At 27.6% G+C, this 18203-nt stretch overlaps 1 protein-coding gene across 1 annotated transcript in view; it reads left to right on the top strand.

Moving 5' to 3' along the window:
• The window catches only part of Pkn (serine/threonine-protein kinase N), a 75734-nt gene that overhangs the window by 26044 nt on the left and 31487 nt on the right, over positions 1-18203 (top strand). The window contains exons 2-5 of the mRNA XM_067284183.1: positions 5481-5796; positions 9999-10111; positions 13417-13606; positions 15137-15288. Coding sequence (XP_067140284.1) covers positions 5487-5796; positions 9999-10111; positions 13417-13606; positions 15137-15288 — 765 coding nt within the window. The 5' untranslated portion in view covers positions 5481-5486. The remainder of the gene's footprint in view (positions 1-5480; positions 5797-9998; positions 10112-13416; positions 13607-15136; positions 15289-18203) is intronic.

The raw sequence follows: 18203 nt of genomic DNA on the forward strand, positions 1-18203 counted from the left end.
ATTCATCATGTAAACAGAGCAAAGTGGAGGTGAATATCCCATATTACAACTACATGAATGAAAACGTTGAAAAGGTTTGTTGAAAGTGCTTGCAATAAGAAAATGTACATATAACGCCAATCTCAGTGTTTTCTCCATTTTATCATTCTTAATATGAATTAATTTAATGATTTTAGCATTTAAAAAGATGTTATGTTCCTTAATCTCTTAATTGTTTATTGTCATTGAATAATAATATTTTATATCTTTTTTAAATAGATTTTTTTCTGCACATTGTTTGGAAATTCTTAAATGCCCTTTCTATTATATGAAAGCATTTATAATATCTGTAATTTTTATTTCATTTATTATTGGCTTGCAATTTTTAGATTGCAGGCCTATACATTTCCACTGTTGTTCATCCATCTGTCTCATTAATCTTGAGAACAGTTAGATAGATGAAAATCAAGACCAGATATTGACAGCTTGGGCTGAAGGTCCAATTAATTATATTCAAGCTTCCTGTATAAACTGAAAGTCATGTGATTTTTTTCAATTAAAAAACGATTGAAAATTTCAGCCTGGTATTGTGACAGTATCACAATAATATACATTCAATTTTTTAAAATTTTCTTTAGTTATATTAAACTGATAATATTAAATTTTCAATATTACTGCTATATTATAACAGAACTTTTTATGTTGATTTTATGAATCAAACTCTGCAATAACATTGTCTTTATGATGCAAATAAGACAGTTTTTGTTCTGCTTAATAATTCTGGTAAATCTTGTTTTATTGAACTATGTATATAAATTAATATTTGCAAGATATTATATAATAATATAATTTATTTAATATTTCTTAACTTTTTTCTAGATTATTAGTTTTGATTTCCCTGATGTGCCAGTTTTTCTTTTTTTTTTTTATTTTAACTGATATTTGAGTTTTAACACACATCTGATGTTTTTAACTATCTGTTTTTGTTTTACCATTACCATTTAAAATTATTTTATTGACTGTATGGAGTTTATTTATTTTATATTGCTATAGACATCATTCTATTGTTTAGTGTGCTGTTCAAAGAGGAAAACACATTGAAAAATGTATAAAACGTTCAGTTTTATACATTTTTCAATGTGTTTTCCTCTTTTAACCATATTTTTTGGTAGTGCAGTTTGGCCTTGAGGCCCTTCTGCTAGTAAATGTCACTACAGCAGTGCCAGTTTTTTTCTTTTTTACTATAGAAAGGATATTATACATACAATTGTTGTACTATCTATAAAATTGTACTCTTAACATGTTTAATTCATCTGACAAATGGATATTGTATGAATATTAAACATCTTCCACTAATCTGGCAAATTTGTATTTTTTGCAGTAGAAAATACATAGAGATAAGGATATCATTATGAATATTGACTTTCAGTAGTTAAGTGAAGTAACCAATTTCATTATTGTTGATGACATTTTCATTTTCTATATTTTTAAAATTTAGCATAAGTTATCAGGAATAAATGTCAAGCGATCTTACAGACTAAAATCATTGTACTTTAATTCTGTTTTAAATTTAAAGTTTAATTCTTTGTTTTGAGCTTTACAACTTGGCATAATTATGTAGAATAGAGAATTTTTGATACTTTTCCATTTATAATTTAATTTGGTAGAGAATATAAATTCATATAAAACACTCAATTAAACTAATTAACTAATTGAAGTTAGTTATAAAATTTATTAATATATATTTACACTATATTTATTTATTTTATCAAAGAAAAAAGATGATGTCTCATATACAATAGGTGCCTCTCCCAGTATAACAATTAGATAACATACCCAATTAAAAATCATAGAACAAATTAACAAATAAAAAAGATAAATAAATAATAATAATAATCCATGAATGAACATTAAAAACATTAATTATAATAAAGTATTTTTTTACAAATGGCTTTAAATTTATGGAGATCTAGGTAGAACTTGTTCTTGAGGTTTTCAATTTCTTTATGGTGACAATATAAAAATGATTGAATAGTAACATTCAAATGGCAAAATGGTGTGTAAATGCAAGATTTTTGTCTTGTAGTAACAAATGAGATGCAAATGTGGATATATTATGAAGGGAGTAAGCCATTGAAATATTTATAAGTGTGAGGACCAGAAGCCCTCCCTGTTCTCCCACTTGTATTATGGGATTAATTTAATAATCTACTTATAATTATATATAAGAATTTTATAAAATAATATAATTTTATTTATGTTAAAACTAACATTTTGTGAAAGGAAGACGTTTTCATTTAGAACTTTCTTGCAAATGTTAACGGAACTTTCTCACCCACCAATCTATTTCCCCTCACCATCGATAAGCTTAATTATAACCAAGTGGTTACTTTAGAAAACCCTTTTGTTTTATGTTATTGTATGTAGAATTTATTGTACTATCTGAAGAATGTTGTTATATTAGATATTGAAGAATTTATTAAATGAAATAATTTATTTTAGAAAGGAGAGGATTTCATCCCCCTTTCATTTCAAAGGAAATAGAGTTTCGTGTTTAAGATTGTTATCGATGACTAAACTGTTTGACGTCAAGTGTTTTACCCCTTTGTTTATTCTCCAAATGATATAAGATTGAAAGGTTTTGATTGGGTAAAGCACAAGAATATTATCGAAATTTGCACTCAAATCAAGGAGTTCCCTAGAAGTCTTCGGTGTAAACACATCGAGAAAAGGGGTCTCCAATATAGACCAGGAGCTCATCGATAGTTTCGTATGAAATTAATTATGAATTAAGTCCTAATATATAAGTGGAAGATAAAGGCTTAAATTTATGTGCCGGTAGAAACCATCTAGATTCATCAATATATGAGGTATTATGATTGTAGATCATTTTGTAAACTCTCTCTCGGTGTTAGGAATTAGATTAAGATAGATATAGATCCGATCGAATATGTTACATTTATCTTTTGTATTCATTTTTATTTGTTTAATTAAATATATAATTGTTATTGTTTATAATGCTGTTCTCTGACTCATATTTTAGTAAGTCTTTCCAAACTTACCCATCGTCCCTCCCACTCATTATTCCATGAGATAGATTTAAATATGCATGGTTATCCACGTTCGAAGATTGATAATCTGGTGTCAGGAGAAAATGTCTTCCAGAACTCCTGATAAATAAACATAATATCTCTACAGAAGCCGTCCTGTACTTCCGAGTAACTGTTTAGAACAGGGTCCATAAGTAGTGAACAGGTTACTTAATGTGTATATCACCCCAGCAGAACTCACATAAGTATATGTTTGAAGTTAAGGGGTAAATCTAAATGGGAATGGGCTATATTGGCTGAGTCTGTAAAAGGTAAGTGAGAAAGTTTATGAAGAATTAAATATATTGGGTTGTTCGGAAAGTTCATAGTGATTTTTCATAGCTGACAGTTGAAACCCTGATTGACGTGAATATGGTTAGAATTGTACAAACCAATGAATATTATGATAAATGACCTTGTGACGCGTCTGTTACAAAAAAAGCTATTAAGATTATTCAAATATCATTTGTCTCGTTGCAAAAATGGATGTGAACAATGTGCATTATCGACACTTGTTTCTTTTTTTTATCATAAAGGCAAAAATGCTGTACAAACAGAAAAAAAAAATATGTGATGTTTATGGTAGGAGTGCTGTAGCAGAATCAACTGTTCGAAAGTGGTTTGCAAAATTTAAAGTAGATAATTTCAGCCTTGAAGATGCTCCCTGCTCGGGAAGACCTCCCGTTATTGAAGACCAGATCAAAGCATTATTGGATGAAACCCCTCATTACACAACTTGAGAGATTGCAGACATAGTGAAGTCATCAAACAGTACTGTATTTCAACATCTAAAGAAGCTTGGATACATGAATTATTACAACATTTGGATACCTCACGGAAAAGAACTTACTGAATTGCATCTCCATTTGTGATTCTCTCGAAAGATGAAATGAAAATGACCCTTTTCTGAAGTGTTTAGTGACAGGTGATGAAAAGTGGATTGTTTATAGCAATATCAGTTGAAAATGATCATGGGGTAAGAAAATGAACCACCATTAAAAACTCCAAAGGCTGGTCTTCATCCAAAGAAGGTCATGTTCACCATCTGGTGGGATTGAAAAGGAATCCTGTACTATGAGCTGCTTCCACAGAATCAAACAATTGATTCTGATAAGTATTGTTTCCAGTTGGATAAACTGAACATGGCAATTAAAGAAAAATGTCCAAAACTAGCCAATAGAAAAGGCATTGTGTTTCATCAAGGTAATGCCAGACAGCACACATCTTTACAAACATGCCAAAAATTATTGGAACTAGGCTGGGATGTTTTACCCCACCCCCATACTCACCTGACCTTGCCTTGTTGGACTACCGTTTGTTCTGTTCACTGCAAAATTTCCTTCATGATAAAAACTTTGATACTTTGGTAGCTTGGAAAAATCATGTGGATCAGTTTTTTGCGGGAAAAATTGGAAAGTTCTACGAAGAGGGTATCATGAAATCCCCCTTAGATGGCAACACGTTATTAAAAACATACATTTAATGGAATAAAAGTATATTTTTAGTTTTAAAACAGTTTCTTTTATTTCTTTTAAAAATTGCTATGAACTTTCCAAACAAACCAGTATTTTAGACAATTTGGTATTAAGTTTATTCAATAAGGATACTGAGGCCAAAGTCCAACACAGGTAAACATAGTCAACTATGGATTGAATATTAGTAAAAAATATTGTATGAAGTGTATTTTTGTTGGATACTAATTTAAAATTACACCAGATCATTCCTGATGTGTCAAGATTTTTTTTCTAATCAAGTTTTCTGTGTAATTTAAATGACTGTCTGGGATCAAATATTAAACCGAGATCTTGAATGATGTAAAATGATGTTTATCAATTTTTTGTTTAATTTATTACATTTTGTTTTGATTTTCTTTTGATTTACTGGAAAAGAAATTAAGTGCATTTGATACAATATAAAAGTTAAAATTTCAAACAAAAAGAAGATATTTGGGGAAAAAATGAGAATAGCATTTATCAAAACGTTTCTAAAAATAATAGCATTCATTGTTGAATTATATCACTGTTGAAAAAAGCAAAGCATAACAAAAAAATAACCGATATTTATTACAAGTATAACATTAGTAATCATTTACATAAAATATACTTATTGCAACATTTCATTATTTTAAATGTGTATGTATATCTATATAAATGTACTTGTACAACATCAGGAATCTTGGATTGTTTTAATCTTTCTCTGTATATTATTTTGAATAATATCTTATAATTATGATTTGTGATTATATATTCAGAATTAAATATTCAATTTTGTTTTAATAAGGAAATTTACCTGATTTACTAAGAAATGACTCAATAAATTTATAATTATATTTATAATTCTTATAAGAATATTTTTTGAAGTTTTGATGTATAAAATTTGCCATTTTTTAAACAAATGATACTAATTTTTCAGGACGTTATGAGCCGTAGCCAGTCTATACACCGTGATCTTTCCCTCAAATATGGTTTTCATCAAGATTTATCAGATGTCAGTATTCAACAAAGATTGGAAGACATTAAAAAACAATTAAAAGAAGAAATTCGTAAAGAACTTAAAATAAAAGAAGGTGCTGAAAATCTTCGGAAAGTGACCACAGACAAAAAAAGTTTATCTAATGTCAATTCTATTGTAAAGAAGGCAAACAGCAAATTACATGAATTACAACAAGAACTGCAAGAACTCAATGCACATATTTTGGTTACTCAAGGACAGAGCACAGATTCATCAGGTAATAAGTTTGAATATGACACTGTTCTTTACAAATTACCAAATTATAGTTTTGTTTTTTTAATATAATTTAATGACAAGTTTTTTTTTAATTTGTCACTATAAACAGGTGTATCGCCATCTTTGGATAATAAATAGAAGCTTTATATATTTACAGTTTGATTTTTGCAAAGCTAAATTTACTTATTTGTGGATTGATTAACAAATATAATGAAACAATTAAGAAAATGTTTGTTATTCAAGACTTAATTGTACTTTGCACTGGTTATTGGTTGTAGAGTGTCTTATTTTGAAATTCACTTATTTAATTACAACAAATTAGTGTGAAGTTTGTTGCTGCTTGTTTGAAATTAGTTTATGGATTCTTGGCTCTTTTCCACGAAGGACAACAATCACACTCACATTATTTATTAATTTATTGACATTCTTATTTATTGATAACAGTCACTTCATGTTTGGTTTTAGATTCGAATAAAAACCCCCAGTGAATGGTAAAAAGCAACCAAGCATTTTGCATTTCTTTCATAATACTCTGTATAACTTTGAGTTGATTAATGTCCAAATTTCTCCACGGACCACCAAAATTTTCTTGCAGACCACTGGTTGGAAACTGCTGATGTAAAGCCATGGTTCTCAATCCATGGTCCATGGAACACAGGTGCTCTGCGAAGCCACTTCAAGTGTTCCTAGAAAAAAATTGAATATACAATTAAAAATTGTTGCCAAAAAAAATCAATACAATGTAAAATAATTTTTGTTTGGGAATGTAATCAGCAAATGCCAATGATGTCATATACTAGACCGAGTGTGCTCTTGATTTCAAAAAGTTGCCACCCCTGCTTTAGAGTTGATGTATTTTAAGTGTTCCATGGAAAAAAAAAGTCAAAGTTTAGTGTTCCCCAACTTCAAAAAGATTGAGAACCACAGGTGTAAAGGACTTTTGAAAGTATTGTATTTTTGTGTTCATTTCCTGCAGAAAATTGCTTGAACAAAAATAAATGGCTGCTTCATAGTTGCAAGTTCATAACTGCAATTTAAAATTGTCGTCTAACCCACTGCAAAACTTGCATCTACTTTTAAGTTGTCTTTCAAATTTAGATAGCTTATAAGTTATATACACAAAAAAACAGTATGTTTAATAAAATTGTAACAAAGAATACAATAACATGTCTTCACAATCCACTGCTTCAATCACCATTGACACCAAAAACATAAATCTTTATTTACAGAGATGACCTTTTATTTGATGCTATGAACTTTGTAAAAAATGTAAATTCATTATGAAAAAATTCTCTGGTGATGAATACCATGAAAAATGAAACAGCCATTTTTAGTGAAACAGTATTAGAACTTTTATGTTAAAGTATGCTTATTTACTAAAGGAAACTGCTTTCAAGAATTTTTAGTTGTAGTACAGTAGAGTCGAAAATCGGAATCAATTGGGGACTGGGGTTGTTTCGATTAGTCATTTGTTCCGATTACCCATTATGTACAAAAAAATACATTAACCTGTCCGATGTTCAAATTTTTCTTCATTGCGTGTCGCTTCGTGTTGAATTTTTCTCCGTTGCGTGTCGCTTTGCGTTGAATTTTCGTTGATTTTAAGCCTAACGAAAATTTTTATAATAATAATCGAGGCTATTGTATCGTTAAAAATTATTTCTTTATTTTGTACAAACAAAATAAATATATTGAAGAATATAAAAACATGAAAATTATACTTTAAAAGTAAATCTAGTATCAAAAACGTTCGATTCAGCATGACACAGTCCGACTGAAAATCGTTCCGATTACCAGCGTTCCGATTAACGACTCTCTACTGTATTTTCTTTCTTCTATACATTCTTCAAGTCAATTTATTTTTGAAAATTTTTGAGGCCTATAGATTGGTATTTTTTAAAACAGATTTCTGAATTAATATGCTTTAAGATTCTTTTTTGAGATATGTATTTAAATGAAAACTTTTTACAATATTTAATAAATAAAAATTATTTTCAATTAAGTTTCCACAACAAATTTGTGTTTGTGTTGACTTATCTGAAAAGTTTGTATTAATTTTATTGAATATCTAAATGAAACAAAAAGCTTAATTTTTAATAAATCTTGAATCAAGAATGTGTCTTCATTCTCTGGCAGCCCTTAACTATCAATAAGGTAACAGGAAAATACTCCTAAGATATAATTAGAACTTTTATTCTAAATTTTTTAATTATGAAAGTAGTTCACAATATTTTAATAAAATAATTTTAAAAATATAATTAAAGCAATTTAGTGATAATTAATAATGCAATATAATACTACTAAATTAAGTTTACTAGAGTTCAGTAATCTTAATTAGGCAATATTGTTTTGGATTATTACAAGATGACATTTTGATGAACTTAATTAATGCTAATTTTTAAATATGTTTTGAACTATTATGATGTTATTCAAGAGTTTATATAATTTTTAATGTAATATTAATTTTTATTTTTTGTACTTTAATTTGATGTAATGGTAGTGATGATTAAATTTTGCCTATTTAATATTTGTTTGCAATTAGCCTAATGAATAAGTTGTATTGAAATTTGGAGGCTATGGTCTCTAAAAGATATATGCAAAACCCAATTCTGTATAAAAAATAAAATTCTTGTTTTGACTATCACAAAAAATGTCATCGTCCTTTGCATAGACATTTTTAGATACAAACAATATTATTATACTGTATAAAAGATGTTTTAGTCTTACAAGATAGACAGATAATATGGTTTATTTTTTACTAAAAAATTTTTTACTGCTAAATAAAACTCTCTTAAAATGATCATTGCAGTTATTTTGGAATAACAATTTATTGGAAGAAAGTGGTTATTGTATGACACTATATTATTTTCTAGTTTCAATTTGTCTTCCTAGTTTATGATATTAAAGCATTTTTAGTTAGTTATCATGAAAATGTAGAATAGCCTGTAACAATTTGTAATTAGATAGCAACATTTGAAAGAACATTAAACACTTTAAATACTAAAATCAATGTAACTATTAAATAAGCCTGTCAACATTTTCCAGTTACAATGAAACATTTTATAATAAAATTAGGAAAATAATTTATATAAAACCAGTTTTTATAAATGTTTAAGCATAAGACTGAATATTATTCTCTAATTCTTTGCAAATGGTGAGTTTATTTTACAATAAAATAATTTTTAGATCTAAAGTAGTATGTTATTGGCAACCTAAATTTAAAACAGTGAAATTAAAATGTGTCTAACATACACACTGAATGAGTCTTTGGCTAACTACATAATGTATATTATTTTAAATAAATATTTAGATAGCAAATGCTATATGTAAATTATAACAAATTCATTACTATTTTCCTGAAACAATAACATTGATACATAGAAAAGAATAATATTAATCAATATTTGTAATATAACTCTTGGAAACCATCTACATAAAATGTCTGCCATATTAAAGCTTTTGCTGTATTCTGAGATACATAGTGGCAGTCAGTAGCTGAAGATGTTTGAATTCCATTGATAAGTCATAAAAAATGCTTTATATTAAAGAGTTCATAGTGTTACTATTTTCCTGACAACTGATATTGACTCTTAATTTTTTATAAAATTAGATCTGCAAGTTCTATAGAATATATATATCCTCAAAATTTCACTGAAACTTATTCTAAATTCAAATTTTAAAAGTATAAAGTCTGAAGCATTTTTTAATTATAAGTACAATTGATTCATTTTTGATAAGGATCTTGTACAACTTCAGTTATACATATTCTAAAATTGGAATGATACAGAGGTTAGTTTGGTTGGCACTTGTGTAAGAATTACATGCAAAATTATGACGATTTCTGCATTTTTTTAAAAAAGATAATGCAGATTTTTATGGAGTGCTCAACATGCAACATAAATGTAGAAATTGACTGTATGATGTAGAAAAATTAAAGAAACATTTGAATAATTAAAAATTACTGTTTCTACCTATAATTTTTTTCAGTAAAAAATACATTTCAGCACATGGTCTAAAAACATTTGATGTGTTATGTCATCAAATTTTAATAATTAAATATTTATAATTGAAATTCAAGGATATAATTTGAAATAGGTACATTTACAAATATATGCTTTTTGTTAATAAATTCAAATTATTTAAATATATTTTATTAAATATAGTTGTATTAATTCATTTAAAAACATTTATTATTAAACTTAGATGGAAATGTTTTATCACCAGAAAAAGATGAAGGTGATAAAGTGGAAGCTCCTTTATCAGCTGCTGGTCAGAGATTACAGTTGCTGGAAAAGCAACTTAATATTGAGCTTAAGGTATTTTTTAATTAGTTTTAATATAAAATTATAATAAAATTTTATTACTTTATTTATCTATAATTTCTATATAGTATAAATAATTGAAACACGTTTAAATATTTATTACATTAAAAAAATATTTGATAGCTAATATGAAACATTGAATTCAACCCATTTTTTAATTACGTTTCCATTTTTATATTTATTATATTATTGAAAAATTAATTTGTTATAAATTTTTAATGTGTTTTAAGTTTTGTCTGTATTGTCAACTTCTTGTATCGTATATAAATGCATAACAATAAATTTAAAAGTTTAGTTATTTTCAGGGTTCCTACTCACCTGGAAAGTCAGGAAAAAGTCAGGAATTTTCATTAGTGTTTGAAAAAGTCAGGGAATTTGTCAAAAATTGTCAAAAAGTCAGGTAATTAGCCTCCTTGGCTACCTTGATTTTTTTTGCTGACAATATTCTTGACTAAGTGTAGCCGTCTGTAGGCAGCAAGAAGTAATGTGGTGCAATATAACTTATGAAAAGAATGCAGAATATTTTCAGGGCCCAAAATTTCCCCAAAATTTTACAAAGTACAAAAAATGATAAATAATTTTAATTTAAATGTTTTTATTTGTCATTTTTCATTTTAATAATTTTGATTGCATAACAAAACAATTTTTGATTTATTTTCCTGTTTATTAATATTTTATAAAGTTCAGGAAATTTATTAAAGGATAAATTTAACAAATATATACTTTTGTACATGTATTATACATGATTTGTTAATAAATAAAATAAATAAATATTGGCTTTTTTCTGTTTTTCAAAGCCACATAGATTTATGATTGTGGATTAATAACAGGATAAACTATTTTAATTTAATTAAAACAATTTATTTTTAGTCTTAGCAATTTGACAATTATAAAAAAATATATATAACTGTTGATTAGAAAAAATGACTAATTAAAAAGTTGGAGAAGCAAATAGTATATATGCATAGTAAGTTAAGTTCTGTTTTATTTTATCAATGTGCCATACTGTAAGGGTGTAAGGGATGTGAGAGTCAGGGAATTTGTAGAAAATTGTTCAGGGAAAGTCATGGAATTAAAAGAAAAATTTGAGTAGGAACCCTGTATTTTATGTAGGAATTATTAAATAACTAAATGAATGTCTCTATAATCATACAGTTTAAAAATCAATAATTTATGAGTTATTTTAAAATATATTTGAATGTTTTTTCAGTATTAAATCATGTAATTATTGAAAAATTTTTTAACATTAATTTTACAATAGTATACTAGATACAGGTACTCCTCACTTTATGACCGAGTTTCGTTCCGACGACTACATTGTTATACGAATTGGTTGATAAACGAGGAGCTTGCGCTGGGAATATAGGATCGTTGTAAAATTATACAAATTATGCAACAAACTTCAAATTTATTCATAAAAAGACTATTATAGTACACTATTAGCTTATTATAGTACGCTATTAGCCTATTATAGTACGCTATTAGCCTATTATAGTACTATAAGACTATTATAGTACACGCAAGCCTATTATAGTATGCTTAGTGCGCATGTCACCATTCACCACTGACAGACACTCAAGCTGAGAAAGGGGATTTCCCGAATTGCAGATCGAAACTTGATTGGTCATAAGTGCGAGTGGTTGTAAAGTGAGGAGTACCTGTATAGGAAAATTGAAATGCTATACCAGTAATAAAAAGTTAATTGAATTATATATTGTTTGTAAATTAGTAATATCTAATGTTTAGAAAAGTTTACTCTTCTAAATATTGGATATTAGTACTTGCTGCAAATGTTTTATATATCTTCCTTAAATTAATTTTTCATTTATAAAATATTTTATTGCAAATTTTATAGAAATTTTACAATTAACTTACTTTATTTATTCGTATTATTAAGTAGAATTTTTGTCCTTGTGCATTTTTTTGGTTCAAAGTAATGATTATAATTAGAGTTTAATTATTAAATTGATTATAACTAAAGCTGATTTAAAGGAAATGAAAAGTTATAATCTGAAGAAAGATTCATTTTCTGATGATTATTAATGAATGAAAAGTGTTGAAATAGCACAAAATATTAACACTTAAAAATATTTGTTCCAAATATTTTTAATAAATATAAGTATTGACATTTATTCTCTTTTATTTTTTTTGGTAAAAACAAAAGTTCCTGTATCTGTTCAGTTTGAAAAATCTTGTAATACATTGTCATATTTGTGTTCTTATATATTTAAATGCTATTATAACACTTTCAATAAATAAAAACAAAATATTGCAATTAAGTTTGAGAATTAACATAATTTATCATATTAATTACTATCTTATTACTATATAATTTATTTACTGTCAATACTAATAAACTTATTTATTGAATAAAGAAATAATACTTACAATATAACATATTATATATTAATTCTAATATTATTCTGCATACATTCTAAAGTCTAGCTATAGAAGCTCGCTTAAGTAGATTCCAGAGTAAACATGTGTTAATGTAATCTATATTATTTTTACATGCAAACCGAGCAATATTTTTTATATTTACCAAAGAAAAATTTTAACATGCTGTATTTAGCAGAACAAATATTTTTAGTGCTAATGTACTGTAGGGGACTCTGTTGTCATTATAATACAGGGGGAAAAATCAAAAACAATATGTTAGCTAAAAAACATGTAAGAACATTAATTATATATGATTTATCTCTCCTGCCTCTATTCCACGTTTTTAAAACTCAATATGTAATCAGTTCAAACATTTTCTAGACATTATCATATAGTTTTAGTAAATGTATAATTGTAAATTGTTAATTTAATGTTGTTGTTGTATATTTACTAGAGTATCAAAAAAGTGTTTGCACCTTGTTTAGCTTGTATGAAAGAAAACCCATTGAGGAAGGAAATATTTTAATTTCCAAAATGCATCTGGGTGAAATAAAGTTGTTGATTGGCTAATATTTTTGGAGTCTGTGGATGTGATAATTCCTAGAAAATAATGGTGTTTGAACCGATTACATATTGAGATTAATTGTATAGTAAATATTTATATATAATTAAAATTACTCAAACACAAAATAATATAAACAGTTTTAATCTAAATAATGAAGTATATTTTTTGAAATACAAAGAAATATATTTATTAAATGAACTTTTTTCTTGTCTAAAAATCGAATTATCTTTCTGTATATAAGAATATCTTGCACAATTAATTTATAAAATTGACAACTAATATTAATACAGTAATAGATAAATTATATTAATAAAATCATATATTATTGATTTTCTAAAATGTAATTATGTTTTAGGTTAAGCAGGGTGCAGAAAATATGATTAATATGTATAGTAGTGGTCATTCTAAAGATAGAAAACTTTTGGCTGAAGCACAACAAATGTTAGCAGATTCTAAAACCAAAATTGAGTATATTCGTCTGATGATCATGAAAGTTAAACATACAAAAGATGATGGTAATGAAGGAAATACAGGTGGTTGTGAAAGTAAGTTTCTTCTTTGTTAAGTTGTGAAAATAATTTAATCTCCCTTTTTAGAAATATTTTGATTAAAACAATATTTATTTTGAAATATGCAAATAAGAAATCTTAATGTTATTTTTCTTCTAATCATGTTTTGTTTTATTTATAACATGTATTTGTGATTGTATGATATATATCTCATAAACAGCATGCTGGAAAAATTTATTTGAAATAAAACATATACTTTATTATTTGCTTGTTGTAAATATTTATAAAAATATAATAAAATTAATTTAGTAGTACATTTGAAAGTAGCTATTCCATTTTTAAATTTAAAATTTCAAAGTTGCTTTAATGGGGTATTATCTATATATATAAAAACGAATGTGTGTGTGTGTGTGTGTGTGTTTGTCCTTCATGCATTACCACACCATTTATCCGATTGCCATGAAACTTTGGGAAGTTGTTTAATACATTCCCGCGAAGGTTTGTGGCATATGTGAAGATCACCATTTCCCCCCTTTCAAAAATATATTTATATATGGATTAAGGCTTTTATGTCCAACAGATGGCGCTAACTTCAGACGACCTAAGTTTGCTTTTCTGTGAGGCATTATGCTTTTCTGTGAGAATGGACCTAAGCAGATCATTTTCTACCTATCTATATAAATAAAATACAACGTTTGTTTGTTCCTACAGATTCCTTTGAAATTTTGACACAACGTTGCATTCGAATATGCACGTGTTTTTATATAATATACATGTCGAAATTCTCCCTACGGGGGGGGGAGATGGACGGGATTAAGGTTTACCGCGAAGAACTCGGCTTCTATTTATACTATTTTACATGCGGTTTTTTGCGTTTTTAATTGCGTTTTAATAGGTGACGTTAACAGAATATACACTAAAAAGAGATTTTTCGATATTCCCCAGCGGGGAAAGGGACAGGATTAAGGCTTACCGTGAAGAACTCAGCTTCTATTTATACTATTTTACATGCGGTTTTTTGCGTTTTTAATTGCGTTTTAATAGGTGACGTCAACAGAATATAAACTAAAAAGGGATTTTTTGAAATTCCCCCATGGGGGAAGTGTTACACATTTATAATAGATACATTTTGAGCCACAACAACGCGTGGCCAGGTCAGCTAGTTTAAAATAAAAGTTTTGTAATATTTTTGTCTATTTTCAATATTACTATAGATTGAAAATGTATGTATATATATGTATATGTATATGTATTATAAAAAATTCTAGTAAGAATTATTTTAGAATTCTTGATGATGAATACAGATACTTAGACATATTATAGCACATTCTAAATTTTATTTAAAGAAACTTAAAAACGTATTTATTGTTTATCAAATTATACTGCATTAAAGTAGTTATGAATTTTAGAATTAATTTTTTTTAGATTTTTAAATGTAGATTAGCAATCTTTAAGTTAGTCTTGAAGAACATTAAAACTCTGTCAGTTATGAAATAAATTGTGATTAATTATAATTTTTTTTGTAGCCCTAATTTAACATATATTTATTTTGCAAATGCTATATAGGTAAACTTCCAGAAGTTATGTCTCCGTTAGAACTTAGGATAGAAGAATTGAGACATCGCTTAAAGGTAGAATGTGCTGTGGTAGAGGGAGCAAAAAATGTAATTAGACTTCTTCAAAGTACAAAAGTTACAGACAGAAAAGCTTTACAAGAGGTTAGAACTATATTATTAATAAGAAAAAAATAATATAAAAGTGTAAAATTTAATGATTATAATTATGTATATTTATATATATTCATAATATTTTAAAATGTTTATTAATGATCAGTTTTAGTTAGTTGAAATTGATCATTAATTAAAATTTAAATGAGTTACTAAGATTGAATAAATGTGTCTTTTGTAATTATATAGATTTGTTTTTATCAAATATATTCTGTTATGATTAAATTATTTTTAACTTATATACATAAAATTTAAGGTATATGAATATGAAGTACAGGAAGTGTTAAGCATGGATTAGTGTAACAACATATTTTCTAAAATAAATGTAAATAGTAAATATTTAACAGCAAATGTTTAAATACAAAATGATAAGTTAAAGCAAACAGAATAGTTATCCTTTTGAAAGGAAAGATTTCTGTTAATTTAATTCAGCATTAGCTTTGCAAATAAAATTAACATACAGTTCAAAAAATGGAATACAAAATTAAACTGTTGACATTAATAATTTAGCTTTTGAAGGTTATAATGTATTAAGTTCAGAAATGTAAATTATAAAAATTAGAACTTAAGTTTTTAAATAATACAGTAAAATCTGTCTATGGTGACCACACACAGTTCCTTTCAAAAAGTGGTCTTTTAGATAGGTGGTCATCCAAAATAGGTGTAATACTGTATTTCTGCATGTATTTTGCACACTTTTTAGCCATTTCTACTAAGCAAAACTCAAGGTGAAAAAAATAAGCAAATTTTTTCAATGATAGATCTATATTGGTATTTTATTCTTATTGCATAACTTGATTAACAGGAGTTATCGTGATTTTATAAGACAGATTTAATACCAATATTTTAAAGATTAATACAATACTTGCATTTTCTTGATTATAATGCACACTTTCTTTTTTTCTGACTTAATTCAACTTGGTTTTCTTCGTTCACTCCTCAATTATGTGTATTACGTCATAAATATAGAAGCACGTCGTATCTCTTCCCCACTTCGGTTTTGGTTTTTATTAGTTTAATATTATTTTAACTTCAAAAATACTGTATTTTTTTCAAAATATTTAATATATTTTTAAGTACGAGGGCTGTTCGAAAAGTTTGCGGCCTCAAATAGAACAACAAACAAAATAATGTTAAAACGTTTTTTATTTTTCAATGTAGTTTCCTTTCTTAGCAATGCACTTATTCCAGTGATGTTCTAGCTTTTTTATGCCATCACAATAGGTCGATTTGTCAAGGTGTGCAAAATACCTATTCACTTCATAGATGACTTCGTCATTTGAGTGGAAACTCTTTCCAGCCAAGAATGTTTTTAGGTTTGGAAAAAGGTGGAAGTCACTGGGGGCAAATCAGGTGAGTACAGTGGATGTGGAACTAATTGGAAGCGAATTTCGTTTATCTTTTGTTCAGTGATTCTGGCGGAATGTGCAAGTGCATTATTGTGGTGGAACAGAACCTTTTTCTTCTTCAAGTGTAGCCTCTTTTCTTTGATTTCTTTCTTCAGTTTTTCCAAAAGTTCATAGTAATAGACAGCATTGATGGTCTTTCCTCTTTCTAGGCAGTCAATATAGATGATTCCTTTAGCATCCCAAAAACCGAGGCCATCACTTTCCCCGCTGATGGAACTGTCTTTGCCTTCTTTGGTGGCGATGAACTGTGATGTTTCAACTGTCCTTTTGTTTCAGGAGTGTATAGTCGATCCATGTTTCATCAGTAGTCACAAACCGACGCAAGAAATCCTGTGGGTTTTTCTGACAGAAGTCCAAACGCTCTTTTGACATCAAAGTGCAAACACATTTTTGCTCGGCGGTCAGTAGACACGGCACCCACCTTGCTGTGAGACCTTCGTCATACCCAAATTTTTGGTTAGGATGTGGTGCACCCGGTCAACAGAAATGCATGTTGTCTCAGCTATCTCACGCATTTTCAAACAGCGATCTGCTAACACCAAATTGTGAACTTTTCCGATATTTTCTTCAGCGACAGCAGTTGATGGCCATTTGCTGCAAGGGTCATCTTCCACACTCTCTCTGCCAGACTTTAAAAAGGCTGTCCATTTTTTCACAGTGGTGTATGAAGGAGCAGACTCTCCCAAAACTTCATCCATGTCAGCTTTGATTTGAGATGAGGTCAACCTTTTTTCGTCGGGTATTTTATGACTGCACAGGTCTCTGTCTTCTCCATTTTTGACAAAGCATGTGCACACTGACTATCTGCTAAGCTGTTGTGGCAAAACTTAACGACAAATCAAGCAGAAATTGGTATCACATCTTTAGCAAAGATGGCTGAATTATTTCCGCCAAAAATTAAATTGATCACAGCACCGCATATAGGCAAGGCTGAGAACTTTTCGAACAGCCCTCGTATAATAAGAAAAATTATTAATTAATAATAAAACGATTTTATTATTTATTCTCATAATATGATTTCATTACATCAATGACAATTGTGGAATCAAAAAAGGATGGTTGCCTGTAAAACTGATTTTTGCATTAATGCATTTATTGTTTTTTGAATATTTTGCGTGCGAAAATTACTTGGATATTATTTTTCTAAAAATATTGCGGAAATAAGGTAGGTTGATACAGAAACTATTTATCACACATTTATTGTATATGAGCTTCAAAAAATAAATAAATAAAATAAATGTTATCAAATGATAAGATTAGCCAATTAATTGTATCATGTACAATATTTTATACCCCCTAAGGAAAATACTGAAGGTCTACAGTACAATAAATTGCATTTTCCCACAATTAAACTTTGCCACTAATTGCCATTGTGATAAACCACTTTCACTTTCTCTGATAACTTTAACATGGTCTTCTAACAACAGCACTTTGCATTTCTTTCATTTTTTGGACATTTTCAAACAAACTGAAATGAATTTCCTTTGTTGCTAGACT

Source organism: Centruroides vittatus, unplaced genomic scaffold, assembly GCF_030686945.1.
Source record: "Centruroides vittatus isolate TY-2023 unplaced genomic scaffold, ASM3068694v2 scaffold_1152, whole genome shotgun sequence".
Lineage (NCBI taxonomy): Eukaryota > Metazoa > Arthropoda > Arachnida > Scorpiones > Buthidae > Centruroides > Centruroides vittatus.